General features: G+C 49.2%; 1 protein-coding gene across 1 annotated transcript in view; it reads left to right on the plus strand.

Moving 5' to 3' along the window:
* HCN4 (hyperpolarization activated cyclic nucleotide gated potassium channel 4) overlaps window positions 1–23,957 on the plus strand; it is a 78,034-nt gene that overhangs the window by 21,144 nt on the left and 32,933 nt on the right. The window contains exon 2 of the mRNA XM_056865925.1: window positions 6,009–6,432. Coding sequence (XP_056721903.1) covers window positions 6,009–6,432 — 424 coding nt within the window. The remainder of the gene's footprint in view (window positions 1–6,008; window positions 6,433–23,957) is intronic.

Below are 23,957 nucleotides of genomic sequence, written 5' to 3' on the forward strand. Positions count from 1 at the left end.
ACAATACCCCCCTTCCCAGTCTTCTTTGGCTGCCGAAACCTCAGTAAATGTTGGAGGAAAAAAAAAAAGAATAAAAAGCCGCCGATGGCAGAACTCTTTGCTTCTCTCCATAGTGGCCCAGCTCATCGTATTACTTAGGCGGCTTCATTCTTCATCTCTGTGCCTAACCCTAGAGCCATTTGATGCGCCCGGGTAAAAACTGATACAACGCAGCCCCAAGCAAACATTTATGGATGAACGCACCCTTCTAAGGGACCTGGGCGTCTCTGCAGTTTGATCCTGCGCTTTCATGTACATGAAAAAGCCTTCATTGTTTTTTTCGCCGGTGGTTTTTGCATTTCCCGGCTATCGATCTGGATTCCGACCTGTTTCTTTTCTCTCCCACGTTCGCCGGAGCGCCGTCCCAAGGGGCCCCGTTTCAGGGGAAAACTTGCTGGAAAATGCAGCTGTGTAAAATTCTCTTCGACGTGCAGGTAACAATGCCGAGCCAGGTATTTCTGTGTTCTGGGGCACTCCTCTCTTCAAGCTTTCCAAGTTGGCAGCCATCGCCACATCCTGGGGCAGGGAGTCCCACAATTGAACTGTGTGTTGTGCGAAGAAAAACTTCCTTTTATCGGTTTTGAATCTGTCCCCCTCCAGCTTCAGCAGATGACCCCGCGTTCTAGTATTAGGTGAGAGGGAGAAAAGCTTCTCCCTGTCCACTCTCTCCACACCATGCATCATTTTATAGACCTCTATCATGTCTCCCCTTAACCGCCTTATTTCCAAGCTAAACAGCCAGTTCATTACACATCGTACGAAAAAGGCCCCTTTTGATAAGGCCCTCTCTCATAACACTAGAACGCGGGGTCATCTGCTGAAGCTGGAGGGGGAGAGATTCAAAACGGATCAAAGGAAGTCTTTCTTCACGCAACGGCAGAGTTAAATTGTGGAACTCCCTGCCCCAGGATGTGGTGACGGCTGCCAACTTGGAAGGCTTTAGGAGGGGAGTGGACGTGTTCATGGAGGAGAGGGGTATTCACGGCTGCTAGTTAAAATGGATACAAGTCATGATGCATCCCTATTCTCTCCAGGATCAGAGGAGCATGCCTATTATATTAGGTGCTGTGGGACACAGGCAGGATGCTGCTGCTGCAGTTGTCTTGCTTGGGGGCTTCCTAGAGGCCCCTGGTTGGCCGCTGTGTGAACAGACTGCTGGACTTGATGGGCCTGGGTCTGATCCAGCAGGGCTTTCCTTATGTTTTTGATTTGTCCTGGATCTGCTGCCCATAAACTTCATTGGATGCACTGTATTCTAGTACTACGGGGCAGAGAGAAGTTCTCTCTCTCTCCCTGCTTCAGCTGCCCCTTGCATCATTGTATGAACCTCTCGTCGTCCTCTTTTTATCCCGGTCCGAGCCCCATCCCCACCCCTAATCTTCAGCCATTTCTGCATTTTGTTCATCGGATTTGGCTCTGAATTCTTTCCCTTCTTTAGGAAGCTGGCCAGGACGGCCTTGCAAACAAAAAACGAGTTTGCATTTCACAGAGCACAAACGTTTCCAAAACCACCCAAAGGGCAAAATTGTGATCAGGAGCCACTGCCCATGTTCGGGACAGGCGGAGGTGGTACGGAGTCCTGGAAACTGCTCCCACCACGTTCTGCATGGAGCCATTGAATGGAGTGTGTGGGACAGTCCAGTGGAAATGCTCATCCAGAGAGCCCAGACGCAGCACAGGCCCCTAATACAGAGTCTGAAAGTATAGGGACACATCCTGCCAAATATGTAGGGTTGTCAGGTCCCTCTTTGCCACCGGCGGGAGATTTCTGGGGCAAAACCTGCAGAGGGAGAGGTTTGGTGAGGGAAGGGACTTCAACATAGCAGATCTTCGTCTATTACCTGGAGGTTGGCAACCTTATGAAAACAACATACATTTAATTTTTTTTAAAAAAAAAAAAAGCAAAAAGAACTGGCTCATCCCTGCAGCCAATCTGAAAATGAGGGGAGCAGAATTTTGTTTAAGGCTTTGAAATAGACAGTCTTTAATGGCCTTAACATTTCATATTTAGGGCAGTGGTGTTTTCTGATCTAGCATGCTGAGCGAATACCTCTAGGGAGTCCTTAGGCTTGTGTCTGTGTGCAGTTGGAAGGATAATGAAATTGTGCTTTTTTTGTGTGGGGGTGGGGAGCATGAGAAGCTGATAAATATAGACTTAAGCACCTTCTCGCTTTGCCAAAGAGAAAAGTCCTACGGAGAGGGAAACGGTCAGCGTGTTTAGGTCAGAGCTTTAACAGAACGGCTCGCCAAACAAAATCCATTACCCCCTTTCATTACTTCTGTGACTTCTCTGGTCTTGACAAGAACGGGAACGTCCTGTTTCCAAACCATAAATAGGGCTTCTCATTAAATCGCATCGGTTTAAGCCTCCAGTGCGTATCCGGAAGCTGCATGGGTTTTTGCTTTGCTTCAAACACTGGGCTGGTTTGGGTTTAGCGTTTCCGCTCTGTTTGAATTAGTGCTCATATGTGTGTGGCCATTTTTGCAAGGTCGGTTTGGATGCTCGCTCACGGCTCTTTTAAAAAATGCAACTTTAAAATTGCCTATTCATGGTCCCGGCGCACAAGAAGAAATTCTACCACCCCCACTTGCCTGCTCCTTCATTCCTGTTTGCATAGCCATTAGCATGAGCATAGCTAACGCGCCGCTGTTGTTTTGCATGGTTCCTTGAGGGGGGATTCTTCACGGCAAACACCAAAGGTCGCGTTAAACGGGCTCTTTAGTCATGCGAAACAGGTCTGCGCCGGCTTCACAGTCACTTCCAGAATGACGGTTCAGCGTGAAATTTTTTAAAAACAAATGCAGGGCAATTCAGCCTGGAACGCGCAAAAATGGCCTGTATTTCCTTAAAGGTTCTTAAGCCTGGTCTTTCATGCTGTTCGTGTTAGGGCATCTTTTGCATGAGCAGCCTTTCAGGCCCTTTCTGTGGTTGCCAGCTCCGGATTGGGAAATACATGGAGATTTTGGGGGTGGAGTCTGAGGACGGCGGGGTTTGGGGAGGGGCTTCACCGCCGTGGGGCATTTACACCGGTCGATTTTGATGCTCGCTCAAAGCTCCTTTTTAAAACCCGACCATTAAAATGACTATTCACGGTCCCGATGCAAGAGGAGAAAGTCAAACGGATTCCACCCCCCATCCTTTGTTTGCATAGCCGTTAGTGGTTGCCGTTTGCATAGCTAAGCCGCCGCTGTGGTTCTTCATGGTTCCTTCAGTGAATGCTTCGAGGCGGGGGCGGCGCAAATACAAAAGGTCGCGCTAAAGGGGCTCTTAAGAAATGCGAAGCAGGTATGCGCCGGCTTGTCTCCACGGTTCAGCGTGGAGAAATAAAAAAACGCAGGGCGCTTCAGCCTGGAACGCGCTGCTAATTACCAAGCATAAACGGCCATAGAGTCCAAATGCCAGAGTTCTCCAGGGGAACTATCGCCTGGAGATCAGTTATAATAGCGGGAGATCCAGGGGTTATTTTTTGTGACGTTTGGGTTGGCTCTGGTGTTGTGGTCTGGAGAGAATCCTTGTCTGGGGCCTTGAGTTTGAGAAATTCTCTGCCCTGAGCGGCCCGATCTGGACAGATCTCAGAAGCTAAGCAGGGTTGGCCATGGTTAGCATTTGGATGGGAGACTGCCAAGGAAATCTAGGGTTGCTATGCAGAGGCAGGCAATGGCAAACCACCTCTGTTCGTCTCTTGCCATGAAAACCCTACTGGGTTTCCATAAGTCAGCTTTGACTTGACCACACGTTCCACCACCCAGATATTGCTAAGGATGAGTAAATTTCCCCCTTGTTCTGTTTCTCCATCAGTTCCCTGGTTATTTGCACGTAGTCCCTCCTGGCATTCTCCTCTTCTGTACAGTTTTTTTTGTTTGTTTTTTGGCAGGTCACCCATGCCTATTTGAATAAAATATGTATTTGTGTACATATTTTACTCCACTATTCAATGTGCTATTTTGGATGTGTTTGGTTGAACGACCATTGCCATGGCGTCCTGTTTCCTGAGGCGGTTTGTGGGAATGCAGGCGTATTTGGGGTGGGGGAGATGAGAGGCGCAAAACACAGGGCTCTGAGATCAGCCGTTGCCCCCCAGGTTGCACAACGCCAGCTTTTGTATGGCGTGTTGGTTACGGTGTCAGTCTAGAATCCGGAAGACCCAGGTTCAAATTCCCGCTCTGCCATGGAAGTTTTCCGGGTGACCTTGGGCCAGGCACATGCTCTCAGTCTAACCTACCTCACAGGGTTGTTGTAGGGATAGAAATGGAGAAGAACAAAGTCGGCTGCTCTGCAGCCCCACTGGGGAGAAAGGCGGGGTATAAATGAAGTAAATAAAATACAATTTTCTATATTGTAGCTTCAGATTGAGAGAGTCAAAGTCTTTTCGGTAAATTAAACCAGGGAGTTGAATTGAGAGCCAGCGTGGTGTAGTGGTTAAGAGCGGTGGTTTGGAGCGGTGGACTCTGATCTGGAGAACCAGGTGTGATTCTCCACTCCTCCACATGAGCGGTGGAGGCTAATCTGGTGAACTGGATTTGTTTCCCCAATCCTACACATGAAGTCAGCTGGGTGACCTTGGGCTAGTCGCAGCTCTGTTAACTTAGAGCTCTCTCAGCCCCACCTTCCTCACGGGGTTTCAGTTGTGGGGAGGGGAAGGGAAGGTGATTGCAAGCCGGTTTGATTCTGCCTTAAGTGGTAGAGAAAGCCAGCATATAAAAATCAACTCTTTTTCTTCTTCTAAATAAAGATGCAATGAAATGCGTATCTAAATCTGTATCAAACAGTAACTGTGTAGATGGAAAAATGAAGGGAAGCAGGTAGATCCATTTCCACCAATCATTCCAGTGAGTGGATACAGCAAATTCAGCAGTGAAACCGAGAAGTTCACAGACATCCTTAGATATTATTTTTGATGTATGTCTTTTATTTGAGAAACTTCTTCTTTCGTGTCGACATCTGGTCTTTTGAAAGCTATGCTACACAAATCTTGCCCTCTCTTTAACGGAAATAATTGAGTGGCTACAGCCAGTAATGATGTGGGTATATCATAGACTTCCACAATAACTGGTGATTTAAACTAATTTCCATTGATCTGACACACTCTTCTTGGAGAATTAAACCAGGGAGCTAAATTGTAACTCAGCATCTATTTGACAATGTGTTCAACATACAAGAAATTTAATTTTGAGAAGTTCTGCCCTGTGTAGATCGATATAGTAAGCTTGCCTGGGCATTAGATTAATATGAGGGGAAACTGATGTGATTTTTAGAGGCCAAAACTTAATATTTCAAAATATAGTAATGTTGATGTGGTCAGACAAGGCAGTGAAATATCTGGGCTTTTATGTAGGCTCGAACTTCCGTGTGTTGTGACTTTCTAAGTAGGGTTGCCAGGTCCCTCTTCGCCATCGGCAGGAGGTTTTTGGGGCGGAGCCTGAGGAGGGCAGGGTTTGGGAGGGGAGGGACTTCAATGCTATAGAGTCCAATTGCCAAAGCGGCCCTTTTCTCCAGGTGAACGGATCTCTGTCGGCTGGAGATCAGTTGTAATAGCAAGAGATCTTCTGCTATTACCTGGAGGTTGGCAACCCTATTCATAAGACCAGCCCACGGTGTCTCCATTAGACGTGGTAGCTCAATGTTCAGTGGTGCGATATGCTTGAATGCCAGTTTCCCGGGTGGGGGCAAACCAGGAGGGAGTCTTTGGCCCCCATACAGGAGGGAGTCTTTGGCCCCCATACCTCTTCTTCCTTTTGGAAGCATCTGCTTGGAAACAGGATGCAGGTCTAGATGGACCATTGGTCTGATCCAGCGGGCTCTTCTTATAATGACCAGGAGGGGGAGAGTATTATAAAGTTACTTTCGGTCCTTGAAAAGCAGGGTAAGTTTAGAAGCGGGTCCCACTTTAGAAGTTTGGGGACCACAGTATTAGATCCCACTGGCTTTCCCCCGGGCTCATTTCCCATTTTTCTGTTTTGACGACTAGGTTTTATTGGGACTTGACCATGCTGCTCCTCATGGTTGGGAACTTGATCATCATCCCCGTGGGCATTACCTTTTTCAAGGACGAAAACACCACGCCGTGGATCATCTTCAACGTGGTCTCGGACACCTTCTTCCTCGTGGACCTGGTCCTCAACTTCCGCACGGGGATCGTGGTGGAGGACAACACGGAAATCATCCTTGACCCGCAGCGGATTAAGATGAAGTACCTCAAGAGCTGGTTTGTGGTGGATTTCATCTCCTCCATCCCGGTGGACTATATTTTCCTGATCGTGGAAACCCGCATCGACTCGGAGGTCTACAAGACGGCCCGGGCCTTGCGGATCGTGCGCTTCACCAAAATCCTCAGCCTGTTGCGTCTTCTGAGACTTTCCAGGCTCATACGCTACATCCATCAGTGGGAAGAGGTGAGCAAACTTGGGGTGGTCAGCCTGGGGACAGCCTGACTTCTCTGGGGAAGCAAACGGAAGGAGTCGCAGCGGCTTGTTTTGAACCAGGACTGTTTGCCCAGTGGGTTTTCTCATTTCTCAGCATGGTGTAGTGGTTAAGAGCGGTGGTTTGGAGCGGTGGACTCCGATCTGGAGAACTGGGTTTGATTCTCCACTCCTCCCCATGAGCGGCGGAGGCTAATCCGGTGAACTGGATCTGTTTCCCCACTCCTACACATGAAGCCAGCTGGATGACCTTGGGCTAGTCACAGCTCTCTTAGAGCTCTCTCAGCCCCACCTACCTCACCGGGTGTCTGTTGTGGAGAGGGGAAGGGAAGGTGATTGTAAGCCGGTTTGAGTCTCCCTTAAGTGGTAGAGAAAGTCGGCATATAAAAACCAACTCTTCTTCTTCTTCTTAAGTTCTAACCCCCCAAAACGCACCAGGAAATTCTTCAAATTTTAGTAAGATCATAGTTAAACTGTGTCAGTTAAATAGTTAAATTTAACACAAATTGTGGAACACCCTGCCCCAGGATGTGGTGATGGCTGCCAATTTGTGAGGCTTTAAGAGGGGGGGGGGGTGGACATGTTCGTGGAAGGCTATCCATGGCTGTTCATCAAAATGGATACCAGTCATGATGCATACCTATTCTCTACAGCAGCGGTTCCCAAACTGTGCTCCACGGAGCGCTTGGAGCTCCGCAAAACATCTCCCAGTGCTCCGTGAAGAGATCGGAAAGAAAAATACTACTGTCATTCAGTTTAGTATATAGGTGCTCCATGACAAATTTCTCTCCTAAAAAGTGCTCCGTGACTCAAAATGTTTGGGAACAGCTGCTCTCTATGATCAGAGGAGCATGCCTATTATATTAGGTGCTGTGGATCACAGGCAGGAGAAATCTGCTGCAGTCGTCTTGTTTGTGGGCTTTCTAGAGGCACCTGGTTGGCCACTGTGTGAACAGACTGCTGGACTTGATGGGCCTCGGTCTGATCCAGCATGGCCTTTCTTACGTTTTTATCTGTCTATCTAGTGGTTCTCCCTGCCCCAGGATGTGGTGATGGCTGCCAACTTGGAAGGCTTTAAGAGGGGAGTGGACATGTTCATGGAGGAGAGGGCTATCCCTGGCTACTAGTCAAAATGGATACTAGTCATGATGCCTCCCTGTTCTCTCCAGGATGAGAAGAGCATATTAGTTGCTTTGGATCACAGGCAGGAAGGTGCTGCTGCAGTGGTCTTGTTTGTGGGCTTCCTAGAGGCACCTGGTTGGCCATTGTGTGAACAGACTGCTGGACTCGATGGGCCTCGGTCTGATCTAACAGGGCTTTTCTTATGTTCATATGTTCTTATCAGAGATTTGGATCTATATTGCAAGCGCCAAGCTTAAAATCATATTTGTCAGCGCATAAAGCAGCAGAATAAGACCATTTATTGAGAGGACAACTGAATGGATTAATGCACGGGAATGAAGTGAATGCTTATGTTTGGTGTTGCTCCCAGAAATTTTCTGCTTTCTGCCTGTTTGTCTCCCAACAGAGCTGCTGCTTTTTCAGTGGTGACTGCCGCCCTATGGATTAGGCTCCCAGAAGAGGGGAGGATGGCAGCCCCCTTTTTTTTTTTAAAGAAAGGCAGTATGGTTTCCTAGGGCTTTTAGTAAGGTGTGAATGTTTTTACAGGCTTTGGTTTGTACTTGTTGTTGCTGATGCTTTTAATTTGGGTATATTTGCTGATGCTTTTAATTTGGGTATATTTGCTGATGCTTTTAATTTGGGTATATTTGCTGATGCTTTTAATTTGGGTATATTTTAATTTGGGTATATTTGTTTTCCATGCAATGTTTGTAAGGTGCCTTGAACCTGCACTTGGGCTGCTGGCAGGGGGTCTGTCCTGGTATATCTACCCAGGAGCCATAGCCCACCTCCCCACCCTCGCACGGATGTTTCCATTTTTTACTTCCTTTGATTGCAGACAGTTAAATGTGGACTCCTTAGGCTTAGATAAGTAATCTTTTGGGGGGAAAACCAAACAATTTTTAATTACCAAAAATAAAGGAAGTACTATATAAAAAAAATAGTTAAGATGATGGTGACCTGCTTTGAAGGACTTTCAGTCTAATCAATTTGATTCAGTAATAGAATAACTAGTGGTGGGGAAAGGAAGAAAACAAGAATAAGGGAAAAAGACAAGTACAAGGGAAAGCAAATGGAAGAGGAAAGCATTATTCTTTCACTCGCTTTAAAAAAAGCATGGGTTTTTATTTTATTTTCTTTGTCCCCTGTAGGAAGTTTTCACGCTGTTGCAGAAATCAAGGGTTTTCCGCCCAGCTGACGAAAACGCCTAATTTCTAAAAAGGAATAATGTAGAGATGGGAGTTACATAATGAGCTATAAAGCAAAGTCAAATATTTGAGTAGTTTCATAGCTACGCCTTGGAGCCCGGCGCGCAGGGGAGAGGCAGAAACGCTTCTCGCAAGTGCCGTATGGCCACAATTTGAATTTAATGTCGTATTTCTCAATGGGGAAAGCTGATGAGAGGAAATGGATAGCCCGGGGCAGTAGAAACAGAGATGGCGGCAAAAATGATCAGCGTTTGATTCGGGGAAGTGATGATCAAAGGGAGGGATGGAAGAGGATGGAAGTTTATGTAGCACTCGGAGCGGGCTGGGGAGGAGTTGTAGAGCATCTGCTTTGCATGCAGAAGGTAACAGGTTCTGTCCCTGCCGTCTCCAGTTTAAAGGATCGGGGAATAGGTAATGTGAAAGAGTTCTGCCCAATATAGGGTTGCCAGGTCCCTCTTTGCCACCGGCGGGAGGATTTGGGGGCAGAGCCTGAGGAGGGCGGTGTTTGGGGAGAGGAGGGACTTCAATGCCATAGAGTCCAATGGCCAAAGCGGCCATTTTCTCCAGGTGGACTGATCTCTGTCGCCTGGAGATCAGTTGTAATAGCAGGAGATCTCCAGCTATTACCTGAAGGTTGGCAACCCTAGCCCAAGACCCTGGGGAGATGCTGCCAGTCAGAGCAGACGGTACTGACCTTGAGAGACAAAGGGTCTGACTCAGTATGAGGCAGCTTCATGGGTGTGTTAAGAAGTTCCAATAGGGTTGCCAACCTTCAGGTACTTGCATGTAGGTATGTCTGTGTTGTATCTCACTTTTAGGTTGTTCTTCTGTCTACGGATTGACTCGAAGCTTGAAAAGACCCATGAAATGGGAATATCACCGGGAACCCATTGCACCTTTAGATTATTTTCCGTGATTGTTTGACACATTTACCTGTTGGATGTATTATATGTAACACTATTTATTGTGAGCACTTGTGCCTTGTTTGTATGCAGGACTTTGTCCGAGTTGCTCTCTACGGAGAATTGCTTCTTTATTACCCCTAGGGGTTTTTTGTTCTCTAATATACTCTTATCAGCATTCTAATTTTGTGTATTGGAGTCGCCTTATTGTATGTTAGAAGTCGCCTCATTGGGCGTTTTGTTCGCTGGTACTGCTTTGAGTTCCAACCTCCAGGTACTAGCTGGAGATCTCCTGCTATTGCAACTGACCTCCAGCCAATAGAGATCAGATCACCTGTGGCCATTGGACTCTATGGCGCTGAATTCCCTCCCCTCCCCAAACCCCACCCTCCTCAGCCCCCACCCCAAAAACCTCCCACCATTGGCAAAGAGAGATTTTATCCTCCACTGGGAAGCCATTCTGCACAATAAGTGGTGTCACAAGAGAGAAGTCCTAGGCTCAGGCTGAGGATTGTACCCACCCCGGGCGGGGAGAAGGAAGAGCAAGCAGAGACTGGTTAGAGGAACGCGGCCCCTCTTCCCCCAGCGCCCTCTTGCCAAACCTCAAAGCAAGCCTGTTAATTAGCTTTTGCAAAAACTGCGAAATCTAATCCCAGTTCTTTCGCTTCTCTTCTAGTTTGGCCCTCCGAGGGTCAGCCGCGCCGTGGGAGAGGAGAACATTAACTGATAAGGGAGTAGGGTTGCCAGTCTCCCGGTGGGGCCCGGAGATCCACTGGAATTGCAAATGATCTCCAGACGACTGAGAACAGTCCCCCTGGAGCACTGGTTCCCAACCAGGGGTCCGTGGACCCCCAGGGGTCCGCGAGAACTAAATTAAGGTCCTCGAAACAAAGTTGTAAACCCATAATAAATTAATATTTTCAATTAAAAGTTCTCTATTATAAAATATATATATTCAAATATTATTCTAAGTTTAATGTTTAACTAACAGTTATGATTAAAGTTTATTTTCAAATTCTCGGAATTTGTATTTTGAACCTTGGGGTCCCTGCACCGAACAAAAAAGTCCTAGTGGTCCCTGGTCAAAAAAAGGCTGGGAACCGAGGAAACGATGACTTTCCAAGGAAAAAAATCCAGTTTGCAAGATCCCAACGCCAAGGGATGCCAGGTCCCTCTTCGCCACCAGCAGGAGGTTTTTGGGGCGGAGCCTGAGGAGGGCGGGGTTTGGGGAGGGGAGGGACTTCAACGCCGTAGAGTCCAACGGGCAACGCAGCCCTTTTCTCCCGGTGAACTGAACTTTATCGGCTAGAGATCAGTTGGAAGAGCGGGAGATCTCCCGCTAGTACCTGGAGGTCGGCAACCCTACCAACGCCCCATTACCCAGGTGCTCAAGGCGTTACGCTTGCAGCAGGGCCCTGGGCACCTTTTACTTCCGAGTAAGCCTCCCCGAGCTCACTTGGCCCAAATAAGCGTTTCAGTCTAATGCCCCGCTGCTGGAGAGCTGACATCTGTAAAACATCCAGCCGGCAACAGCTGCCGTCCAATTTATCCCCAGTCACAAGCTATTTTTTTCTCCTCGCAAGGCAGGTTATTTTGGGGGCTGAGTTTTCCAAGAGGCTGCACCCTCTGCTGTGTGTTTCCGTGTCAGGCGGATGCAAAATCTCAGATGAAAGCAGTCTGGAGGATGGGGACATTGATTCATAGGGTCGCGTGAATCAGAAGTGACTTGACGGCACTTAAAACACACAAAAGCAGGCGGTGGGTAAACCTAAATTGGCGACTAGGTCTGTATAGGGAGAGGCAGGCCTTCGGGCATACGGGTCCCAGGTTATGAAAGGCTTTAAAGTCCAGTGTGGTGCAGTGGTTAGAGTATCAGACGTGGTTTGGGGAGAGGAGGGACTTCAATGCCATAGAGTCCCGTTGCCAAAGCGACCATTTTCTCCAGGTGGACTGATCTCTATTGGCTGGAGACCTCCAGCTAGAACCTGGAGGTTGGCAACCTTAGCCGCATGTGCAGCTTAAGCAGCTACCTTGCGCTTATTCTTTTCTTTCTGTTTCACTGCCCATGATCTCCTTTCCCCTCAGCTTCTCAGAAGACTGAGAAGGGATATGAGAACCATCTTCAAGTACTTGAAGGGCTGTCATATAGAGGAGGGTGCCGAGCTGTTTTCTGTTGCCCCAGAAGATCGGACCAGAACCAACGGGTTGAAATTAAATCAAAAGAGTTTCCATCTAGACATTAGGAAGAATTTTCTAACAGTTAGAGCGGTTCCTCAGTGGAACAGGCTTCCTCGGGAGGTGGTGAGCTCTCCTTCCCTGGAGGTTTTTAAGTAGAGGCTAGATGGCCATCTGTCAGCAATGCTGATTCTATGACCTTAGGCAGATGATGAGAGGGAGGGCATCTTGGCCATGGAGTAGGGGTCACTGGGGGTATGGGGGGGAGGTAGTTGTGAATGTCCTGCATTGTGCAGGGGGTTGGACTAGATGACCCTGGTGGTTCCTTCCAACTCTTTGATTCTATGTCCCGTCGCCTCATCCTCCCCATCCTCAGCTTGTCCCACACGTCTGCTCTTGTTCCTGGGGTCTGTCCGAGGTTAACGCTAGCTGACCTCTCCCAGGAACCAAACGACTCCACCGCCGAAGTGTTATTCCCTGAGCCACTGGAATGTTCATGAACTTTCCATGCCATCACACTGACGTTTTAAGGAGCCGGGTTCGAGTCCGGGTGGGGCCCAACGAAACGGCTGTTCGAGCCCTTGCCCGTCCTCTGGCACGGACGTCTCGGCTTTGCTTCCGACCCGGGTGCCGGGATGCGCGAAGGTTTTAATGGGCGAGAAGCCATATTGCCGGAGTTATTTTCAGAGCGCCGCTGTGAAAAGAGCTGTTTCAGAGACAGTTTGAGGACACGTAATTATCTAGTTTGCCAGATTAATGAATTCTACTTAACCTCATTTTTTTAAAATAAAGTACAAATCATTGTGGCAACCTTCTCGGGAGGCAGGCTCCTGGTCTCGCTTGGCTCCTGAAGACGGATTTCCCGAGCTTCGTATTTCTTTGCTAACCTACAGCTTCTCACCGGCTGAAGCGCCCTGGGAATGGGTTGGCCAAGGCTGTTTACCAGATGGGCGGCCTGCATTGGAAGTCCCCCCCTGGGAGGCAGGGATCAGGTGCCGGCTCCCATCTTCCAGTCAATGAACTGTTCTCGTTCATTTGCAGCGCTGTTAATTTTCGGCTCGGCAGGAATCCCTCCTAGCCTCTCCAGGGAATCGAGTCGATCTCATTCCCCGGAGCTTTCCACCGGAGATTTGGCCGCCTCCGTTCATAAGTACGAGGCTCTGAGCCTGAGCTGAAATTTTCTTTGCAGGCAGAACATATATTTTTTTATGCAAAACTGGCAGTTGGGTCAGCCTTGAAACGTTCCCTGCAAGAAACGCCCCCCCCCCAAAAAACCCACAATGTATTCTCCACACCATTTTGCCCATTCATAAGTGTCCTAAAAAGAGCTTTAAAACAAGCCTTTGAAAACCACAGCCAGCTTGGTGTAGTGGTTAAGAACGGTGGTTTGGAGGGGCAGAATCTGATCTGGAGAACCGGGCTGGTTTCCCCACTCCTCCGCATGAAGCCGGCTGGGTGACCCTGGGCCAGTCACAGCTATCTCTGAACTCTCTCAGCCCCACTTACTTCACATGGTGTCTGTTATGGGGAGGGGAAGGGAAGGTGATTGTAAGCCGGTTTGATTATTCCTTAAATGGTAGAGAAAGTTGGCATATAAAGACCTTTAAAGCCCTTCTTCTTCTCCTCCTCCTCCTCCTCCTCCTCCTCCTCCTTCTCCTTCTCCTTCTCCTTCTCCTTCTCCTTCTCCTTCTCCTTCTCCTCCTCCTCCTCCTCCTCCTCCTCCTCCTTCTTCTTCCTCTTCCTCTTCCTCTTCTTCTTCTTCTTCTTCTTCTTGGCATCTCTTCCTAACCTGTTTCAGGCAACACGTGTTGAAAAGCCCTCTCTTTGCCCTGGAGAGCTAGGGAGAGTACAGCGCTTCGACGAAACAGTGGCCTGGTTCTGTAGAATGAAAGTGGGAGACTTCTGAAGCTTATTATCCCAATTAATGGTGCTAGATCGATTTTACTCCAAACTCCCCAAGGAGCTGAAACGTCTGGTAAAGGGCAAAAAGCCAAAGCGTGCCACGGAGGCATCAGAACTTGCCGATGCTAAGCAGGGAGGGCTTGGACTGGAGGACTTCCCCATTGGGAAGGGAAGGGAGGAAGGGTTCCAGATAGAGCTGCCAGGTCCCTCTTTGCCACCAGCGGGAGGTTTTGGGGGCAGAGCCTGAATAGGGCGTGGTTTGGGGAGGGGAGGGACTTCGATGCCATATAGTCCAATTGCCAAAGCGGCCATTTTCTGCAGGGGAACTGATCTCTATTGGCAGGAGATCAGTTGTAATAGCAGGAGATCTCCAGCTATTACCTGGAGGTTAAAGATAAGCAAATACCTGTGCTGTGTCTAGTGGGTACTAAGGGAATAGGCAGCACCTGGAGGTTGGCAACCCTAGTTCCAGAGGGGTGGGAAGGCAGATTCTCAACCCAAATGGGAAGAAGCTTCTGCTCAGGTAGAGGTTAAGGAAGCCCCTAATTCGGCTAACTGGAACCAGGCAGAGGTTAGGAAACGCTTTCTTTGGAAGGTAGTTTAGGATTGCCAACCTCCAGGTACTAGCTGGAGATCTCCTGCTATTGCAACTGATCTCCAGGTGACAAAGATCAGTTCCCCTGGAGAAAATGGCCACTTTGGCCATTGGACTCTATGGCATTGAAGTCCCTCCCCAAACCATGCCCTCCTCAGGCTCTGCCCCCAAATCCTCCCGCCGGTTGTGAAGAGGGACCTGGCAACCCTAAGGTAGCTTCAAGAGTACTTGTCCTCAGCTGGGTGAGTTCTCGGCGCTGTTTCCCCGGCCTGTATTTTTGCAGCGCTCATGCCCACCCTTCTGCAAAACCAAGGGTTGCCGCTCCTGGCATCATCCCCGCTGCATTCCCTGGCCATCCTGCCTGACCGAGGAGCTCGACAGCCGACAGTTTCTCAAAGTCTTCCTTCGGCTAGCTCACCCGTGAAGAGTGGGATAATTGGAAATATGTTTGTCTCAAACCGGTGGTGGAGGAGTTTTGCCGGAGCCCCTGGTTTTACAGATTGGCGGTTCCCACCCCCCATGCCGGCATGGAAATTTGCAATCAGACTGGCAGCCTGAGCCCAGACTCCTTCCACGGCGGAGTCGGAGCCACAGTAGATGACGCAGCGGGCCTGCCCTTGAACGCAATGCCGCATCAGCAAAGATGGACAAAGGCGCTTGCTTGCGCTGCGTCCCGAAGAGCAAAGGCGTGGGCTGGCCGATCAGTTCTTTCTTTGCACTGTGAAGGCGTTTGGGTGGAGGGGCAGGCGGCGAGAGTGGGAGAGAGCCGGAAAGAAATGAAAATTGTGCGGCGGGCAGCATCCTTTCATTGTTATCAATCCGCCCGGCTTTTTCGTCCCAACATAATGAAGCCCTGCGAGAGCCAAGTGGCGGTGGGCCAACGGAACAGGTCTTTCCCATTTTCGAAGGGTTGCCAGCTTCCAGGAGGGGCCTGGAGATCTCCCGGAATTGCAATGGAGGTCCAGATGACAGAGATCAGTTCCCCTGGAGAACATGGCTGCTTTGGTTTGGGGGTCTGTAAATCCGGCACGCATCGCGTAGGAGGCGGCCTGAAACAATCCAGGTTGCCATTTGGCTGGTGGGAGAGTCTTCGCTGGTTTGGCTGAAGCAGCCTAGTTAACTGCAACTCCCTTGTCGTGTCCAAAAGGACAGGTAATCAACCAGACCTGTTTGGGCTAGCTCCTGGCCGGAGCTAGCCCGAACAGGTCTGGTTGATACTCCTGATCTTAATGCCTGAACAAGTGTGGTTGATACTCCTGATCTTAATGAGAGCAATTGGCTCAAGTTAGCCTTTGCAGCCACCCTTCACGGGAGCACAGCAAACAGCCAGCTTCTTGGCATCTTCCCTCGCGGCTGAGGGACCGCCGGAGCGGAGCCGAATCAGCCTGGAGGCATAGGGGAACCCACGGAGAGGGGCAAGCCCTTCTTCACTCTGGGGACATGGCCAGCTTCCGCAGCACCCCCTTGTGGTTACCGTTTGCCAGAGTGAACACATGAACACATGAAGCTGCCTTATACTGAATCAGACCCTCGGTCCATCAAAGTCAGTATTGTCTACTCAGACCGGCAGGGGCTCTCCAGAGTCTCAGGCCAAGGTATTTCACATCACCTACTCTCCCAGCCCCTTTAACTGGAGACGCCGGGGATTGAACCTGAGACCTTCTGCCTGCCAAACAGAGGTTCTGCCCCTGAGCCCCAAGCCCCCCCTCCCAAATGAAGCTGCCGTCTACTGAACCAGACCCTTGGTCCATCAAAGTCAGTATTGTGTACTCAGACCGGCAGCGGATCTCCAGGGTCTCGGGCAGAGGTCATTCACGTCATCCGCTTGCCTGGTCCCTTGAACTGGAGATGCCAGGGATTGAACCTGGGACCTTCTGCATGCCAAGCAGATGCTCTACCACTGAGCCTGCCTCTCTCTCCTCGGATCGGGGTACAGATCCTTTGGAGACGCCGCAGCTGCGGTTGGTTTCCCCGGCAGCTGTTAATTTGCCGTTTCCGGCCCCATTCTGGAACCGCTGCGCCCAGAACGGAGCTTAATTACACTTCTTCTGTCGTTTCCCAAATAGTGGCTGATTTCATTTTGCGCTCGCGAAAACACGGCGCGTTGGTCACGCTGTGCGGGATAAAAATTGTATCGCCGACAGTTAATTAGAGGCTTTATGTAGCGGGGATCTGCAGGGCAGCTGTGTCAGGAGCAGCGGCGGTTGCGTGAGGGTCATAAAAACTCAGATCTTACTGTTCTGGTACTCTCCTTGTGCATCTAAAGCCGGATCTGGGTCAGAAGTGAAATCCCCCCTCTCTCTTAAGCAAATCCAGGTGTCTCAGTTATCTGCCAATGCATGTTGTTCTTAGGCTTTTCTGGCGTGACGGGGGCGCAGGTCTAGCTTTGCCAACCTCCAGGTGGGGCCTGAGGACCTCCCAGAATTACTACTCACCTCCAGGTTACAGGAGGGACTGTGGCTTAGTGGCAGAGCATCTGCTTGGCATGCAGAAGGTCCCGGGTTCAATCCCCGGCATCTCCAGTTAAAGGGACCAGGCAAGTCGGTGATGTGAAAGACCTCAGCCTGAGACCCTGGAGAGCCGCTGCCGGTCTGAGTAGACAATACTGACCTTGATGGACCAGGGGTCTGATTCAGTATAAGGCAGCTTCATGTGTTCAGGTGTTCAGAGATGAGTCCCCTTAGATAAAATGGCAGCTTTGAAGGGTGGCCTCCTGGTATCATATCCTCACTGAGCTGCCTTCTCTCCCCAAGCCCCGTCCACCCCAGGCTTCACCCCAAACCTCCAGGAATCTTCCAGCCCAGAATTGGCAGGGCTGAATCTCAAGTCGCATCGTTCTTCCCATCAGATAGTTTATTCAGGTCAATGCCGAAACAAATCTGAAATGCAAGAGAGCCAGCGTGGTATAGTGGTTAAGAGCGGTGGTTTGGAGCAGTGGACTCTGATCTGGAGAACCAGGTTTGATTCCCCGCTCCTCCATCCGAGCAGCAGACACTAATATGGTGAACTGGATTTGTTCCCCCCCTCTCCTCCACAAGAAACCAGCTGGGTGACCTTGGGCTAGTCACAGCTCTCTCAGCCCCACCTACGTCACAGGGTGTCTGTCGCGGGGTGGGGAAGGGAAGGCGATTGGAAGCCGGTTTGATTCTTCCTTAAGTGGTAGAGAAAGTCGGCATATAAAAAAACAACTCTTCTTTTTCTTCTTCTATTGTGCAACAGCTTTGGATTTTGGAATGGAGAAAGCCAGTGTGGCTAGAGTGTTGGATAATGTGACTTTTAAAGCTGTGACCAGACTGGGTGGTAATTGTGACCATATAGAAGCATAAGTTCAACTCCCTTAATGTGAACTGTTTACGATAATGATACCAGCATTTCTACACCCGCTAGATTACAAGCTCCTAAAGAGTCAACCATATTCTTTAGAACCTGCTGAAGCCAAGTCATGATTGGGGACCCCAAAGCATCGAGGGGCCCACCACTAAAAGGGTTGCCGACCTCCAGGTAGTAGCTGGAGATCTCCCGCTGTTACAACTGATCTCCAGCCGATAGAGATCAGTTCCCCTGGAGAAAATGGCCACCTTGGCCATTGGACTCTATGGCATTGAAGTCCTGCCCTCACGAACCCCACCCTCCTCAGGCTGCACCCCAAAAACCTCCCGCCGGTGGCGAAGAGGGACCTGGCAACACTAACCTGTGCCCAGCTTGCGTGGTCAAAGCTTCTGAAGAAGCCCTCCTCCCCATCTGCATAAATGTCATAATAGGGTTGCCAGGTCCCTCTTTGCCACCGGTGGGAGGTTTTTGGGGTGGAACCGGAGGAGGGCGGGGTTTGGGGAGGGGAGGGACTTCAATGCCATACAGTCCAATTGCCAAAGCAGCCATTTTCTCCAGGTGAACCGATCTGTATTGGCTGGAGATCAGTTATAATAGCAGGAGATCTCCAGCTAGTACCTGGAGGTTAGTACAGAAAAGGCTGATCTATATTAACAAAGCACAGCAAGTGTATAACAAGGTGTATTAGGTGAACAAGATAACATACAACATAGAGACAAATGACTATATACAATATTATACTGACAGTCCCGTAAGGGTACAATGTATCAAAGGTTCAACTAGCTACTGTTTGTATCCCTTTGGGAACGATTAAACTGGTGAATTTGTCTGTGCAACAATGTATTGAAAATGATGTATCCTGCTGGAACTCTATAGTCTACAATTTACATATTACATGTTTTCTTCATCCCTATGGGAGAACGGAATGAATTTGGAAGCTAATATGTACATGCACATATATTTGAACTAAACGGGACCGAGGAAGACTAGAAACGATCGTTTCTTGATATGCAATCTTGATATGAAGACTTCTCTCCTGTTCACAATCTTGTTGAACTTTTGATACGTTGTCCCCTTACGGGACTGTCAGTATAATATTGTATCTAGTCATTTGTCTCTATGTTGTACGTTATCTTGTGCACCTAATACACCTTGTTATACACTTGCTGTGCTTTGTTAATATAGATCAGCCTCTTCTGTACTTATTTCCTTACTGTTGGTATTAGTACAGAGGGGTTTATTTTGGTTGCTTTAGTACCTGGAGGTTGGCAACCCTATTCATAAACGTATTTACCACCTGCCTTTCCCTCCACCTCGCTTCAAGGTTCCTCTCATACAGGGCCGGCATTCATTTTGTGCAGCGTGGACGTCTTGAAAAAGTGTTAGTAGGAATTCAGAGGCCGCAGCGCTTTCATCTATGAACCTGGATATTTTCCTTCTCTTCCTTGGGGTGGAAGGCAGTGCAAGGTCACCGGAGAGATAGCTGCTCTAAAAAGGAAACGTATCACGAAGCGCTCTTCTGTTCTTTGCAATCTGTATCTGTTCTTTGCAATCTCCAGGCATAGACGTGCCAGCAAACATGTCCCATCTGGGCAGTCAGCAGTTGCCTTTCTTGGCCCCTGCATCTCTTGAGACATGTGGCTAGGGTCGCCAGCTCTGGGAAATTCCTGGAATCTGGGCAGACCAGGGTTTGGGGACAGAAGGGGATTTAGCAGGGATGTCATCCCATAGAGACCCCTCTGAGGGTCCTCAGCCAGGTTAATAGGGTTGCCAGTCTCCAGGTGGGGTCTGGAGGTACCCCGGGATTATAATTGCTGTCTGGACCACAGAGAGCAGTTCCCCTGGAGAAAATGTAGGGTTGCCAACCTCCAGGTACTAGCTGGAGATCTGCTATTACAGCTGATCTCCAGCCGACAGAGATCGGTTCACGTGGAGAAAATGGCCGCTTTGGCCATTGGACTCTATGGCATTGAAGTCCCTCCCCTCCCTAAACCCCGCCCTCCTTAGGCTCTGCCCCAAAAACCTCCTGCCATTGGCAAAGATGGACCTGGCAACCCTAAGAAATGGCTTATTTGGGGAGTGGACTGCATGGTATTATAGAGTCCTTCCCCTCCCCAAATCTGCTGTCCCCAAGCTTTACCCCCAAATCTCCAGGAATTTCCCAACTTTGAGCTGGCAACCCTAGCAAGGTATAATGCCAAAGAGTCTAGCTTCCAAAGAAGCTATTTTCTCCAGGGGAGCTGCTTTCTCTAGTCCGAAGATTAGGGTTGCCAGGTCCTTCTTCACCACCAGTGGGAGGTTTTTGGGGGCGGAGCCTGAGGAGGGCAGGATTTGGGGAGGGGAGGGACTTCAATGCCATAGAGTCCAATTGCCAAAGTGGCCATTTTCTCCAGGTGAAATGATCTCTGGAGATCAGTTGTAACAGTGGAAGTTCTCCAGCTAGTACCTGGATTTTGGCAATCCTAGTAACATAGAAATTATAAAACGGTGATATATTAGGATGATCAAACTACTAGGAGGGCTTTTATATGAAAGCCTGAAAGATGGGGGGGTCTCTTTCAAGGAATAAACATGTCACCTCTCCTTCCGAACATTTTCTTTGAGCGGCACATTTCCTGAACGCCTTGGCAGAAGCTAGCCCAACCACCCACATACCAAGCTGCTCACCTGCTTTGCATTGGCGAGCTGTTTTGTTTTACTGGCTCTCGTGCCGGCGATACCGACAGTCGGGCTCGGCAGCTGTCTAGCCTTCTAGCCAAACATACACCCTCGGTCGGCTCTCTCGGTGCCAAGCGTCAATTAACCCATGGAGATTGGTGAGGATCTCAACCCCCTGCTCTTTTTCCCCAGTCTCCACCCCCAAAGAAACCTTGGGCACGTTTAGGGTTGCCAACCCTCCAGGTTCTAGCTGGAGAGCTCCTGCTATTACAACCGATCTCCAGCCGATAGAGATCAAATGTCAACCACTATATGATAAATACGCTTCATCATCGAATTCTGTCAATTGTTTTTAGAGTATTAACGAGAGCCATAAAATATGAAACAATGCATTTAGCTTTAGTTTTTAACCGAGGATATCTATACTATCACTAGGGAAATTATTAGCACGTACTTATGAAATGTCCCCCCTGACCTGGATGGCCCAGGCTAGCCTGATCTCGTCCGATCTCAGAAGCTAAGCAGGGTCAGCCCTGGTTAGTATTTGGATGGGAGACCACCAAGGAATACCAGGGTTGCTGGGCAGAGGAAGACACTGGCAAACCACCTCTGGTAGTCTCTTGCCATGAAAACCCCAAAAAGGGGTTGCCATAGGTCGGCTGCGACTTGAAGGCACTTTACACACGCATGAAATGTCTATAAAAATGAACTCTAACATATCTTATTGTAAAAAAGAGAAGTAACATGGGGCGTGAATAGATAGTTCCAGAAATTACAGGGTGTACTTCAAGTTAAATTGATTTCAGATGTATATTTCCAGTGTACTGACAAAACTTGGACACAGAAATATAATTTCTTCCCTTTTTCCCTATTCCTTTTCCCCCCTGTACCCCCCAAAATTAAATTTAAAAAGATCAGATCCCCTGAAGAAAATGGCCGCTTTGGCATTTTGGACTCTATGGCATCCAAGTCCCTCCCCTCCCCAAACCCTGCCCTCCTCCGGCTCAGTCCCCCCTCCCAAATCTCCATGTATTTACCAACCCGGAGCTGGCAACCCTAGGCGCCACTGAACAAGGAAGGGTATTTATTGATGGATTCGGACACCATCGTACCAAAAAGAATAGGGGGGAAACATTACTGGTAGACTGTAACAGCCATCCTACCTGCCAAGTCCAAAATAAAATTTAAAAAACCCCACCAAGCTCATATAAGCAGCGACCTCGTTTGCCCAAAAGGCTTGACAAGAGGCTCAGTCTGTGGCGCGAAGCCCAGGCTTTCTAAGCATCGAAGAAGCGTTGGATAAGATTCAGCGTTCCTGTATCGCATCCGGCGTACAAGACACAAACGTTCCAAGAGGTGAGGCAATTGATTTTCTTGGCTCTTCCAAAAATAATTCGGCGACGTTCCCTGCCAGGATATCAATGAGGACATGTGTCCTAAAGAGAGTCTCAAACATTACAGTTGTCTTTGTTTTTCGTTCTCGGAAGATTTTGCCCATGGACCCCAGAAGGGCTACGCGACACATGCATGAGCTTGGGTTTGAACACATGAAGCTGCCTTCTGCTGAATCAGACCCTTGGTCCATCAAAGTCAGTATTGTCTACTCAGACCGGCAGCGGCTCTCCAGGGTCTCAGGCTGAGGTCTTTCACATCACCTCCTCACCTAGTCCCTTCAACTGGAGATGCCGGGGACTGAACCTGGGACCTTCCGCATGCCAAGCAGATGCTCTATCAGATGCTCCACCACTGAGCCACGGTTTATCAAGGCTGTGTTTGTATTGAAAGAACTATAGGCAGCACAGCTGAATTGGACCCTTGGCACCAGGCTTACCATTTTCCTGTTAGGGGTAGGAGATTCCTTACCCCCCAACTCCCGTTATTTGATGCCACTTGATGCAACCAGTGGGAGAAAAACCAATTAAAAATCGGTGTTGACATAATGGTATTACATCACTTCTGGGGGAAAGTTGGAAATGACGTCCCACTGCTCTAGGGATCTCCAGAAACTTTATGGTTTGATCACAGAATTCCTGGCAATTCCTAGAGCGGTGGGACATCACTTCCAGGTTTTTCCCTCCAAGGGTTTAAAAGCCCTTGGACTTCCCTCTGCCATTATTCACATAACTCAATGCTCTAACACCATTGGTTTCAACGAGGGGCACTGTATGGAGCTGTGGGAACAGCAGACACAGTCGAGGAGCAATCTGTGCTTGTCTGACCAGAAAGACTTTAATTACAAAGAACTACCTGGGATACCCCGGACAAAGACCCCCGAGATCCGATAACAAAAGCCATGTGACTCAGCTTCTCTCTGGCCATTTATTCATGGAAGGTTTTGCCTTGGATTTGCCACTCTATAGATGCACATTTTCCCCATCTGAATTCTCAGAACTCTGCATGGGGGCTTATTGTTGAGTTTTGAGAATATGGATGGGGGGAAAGTGCATCAAAAGAGCAGCAAATCCAAGGCAAAAGCTCCCATGCATAAATGGCATCTGTGTCTAGCTCATTCCTTGCAGCAACCGGCTGATCCTGAAAGAAGTCTTGCTGACTCATGGTACTGCTATAAAGCATTAGAGCTGGGAAAAAATGCGCTCACTCACTGAAGGCTCTCTGGATTGCACCCCAATCCTGCCAGAAGCTAGTAAGGCAGGCTGACCCCCACCCCCAAGACTGAGCAATGGGACAGCTCTGAATTTTTTCCGGCTACTTGGCCCAGGCTAGCCTGATCTCGGCAGATCTCAGAAGCGAAGCAGGGTGGGCCCTGGTTAGTATTTGGATGGGAGACCACCAGGGTAGCTACGCAGAGGCAGGCAAAACCACCTCTGAATGTCTCTTGCCTTGAAAAACCCACGGGGGGTGGGGACTTCCTTGGTGGTCTCCCGTCCAACTACTCACCAGGGCCCACCCTGCTTAGCTTCCGAGATCTGACTAGCCTGGGCCATCCAGGTCAGGGCCAGACATAGGGCTGCCAGCTCCCTCTTCGCCACCACAGTGGGAGATTTTGGGAGTGGAGCCTGAAGAGGGCGGGGACTTCAATGCCAGAGAGTCCAATGGCCAAAGCGGCCATTTTCTCCATGGGAACTGATTTCTACCAGCTGGAAGTCAGTTGTAATAGCAGGAGTTCTCCAGCTATTACCTGGAGGTTGGCAACCCTAGCCAGAAACCATTCCATATGGTCAGTTTATGCCACTTGAGATGTACACATGATTCTTCCATTGCTCTACAGAGTGTACATACGGGATGAGGGAGTGTTTCCATGTGTGCACGACTGCGTGCGTGAGAGAGAAGGCGTTCGCCTTTTTCAAGTTGCACGCACGGCCTCTGTGGGCGAAAACGCACGGTCGCTTTATCCTCCTTTAATCCCTGTTTTAGCCAGGATCGAATGCACATGAGGCGAAACGCATGCGTTCGATCCTGGCTGAATCCTGGCTGAAACAGGGATTAAAGGAGGATAAAGCGACCGTGCGTTTCCGCCCTGTGTCACTATTGAGACAGAGCAACTTGGTATTTTTAATCGTGTGGATTGGTTCATGGCTGCGTTCAATAATCTTGGTTTATGGCTGCGTTCAATCTGGGAGCCGGCCTGGCTGAAAACCCCGCGGT

Source organism: Euleptes europaea, chromosome 20 (assembly GCF_029931775.1).
Source record: "Euleptes europaea isolate rEulEur1 chromosome 20, rEulEur1.hap1, whole genome shotgun sequence".
Classification (NCBI taxonomy): Eukaryota; Metazoa; Chordata; class Lepidosauria; order Squamata; family Sphaerodactylidae; genus Euleptes; species Euleptes europaea.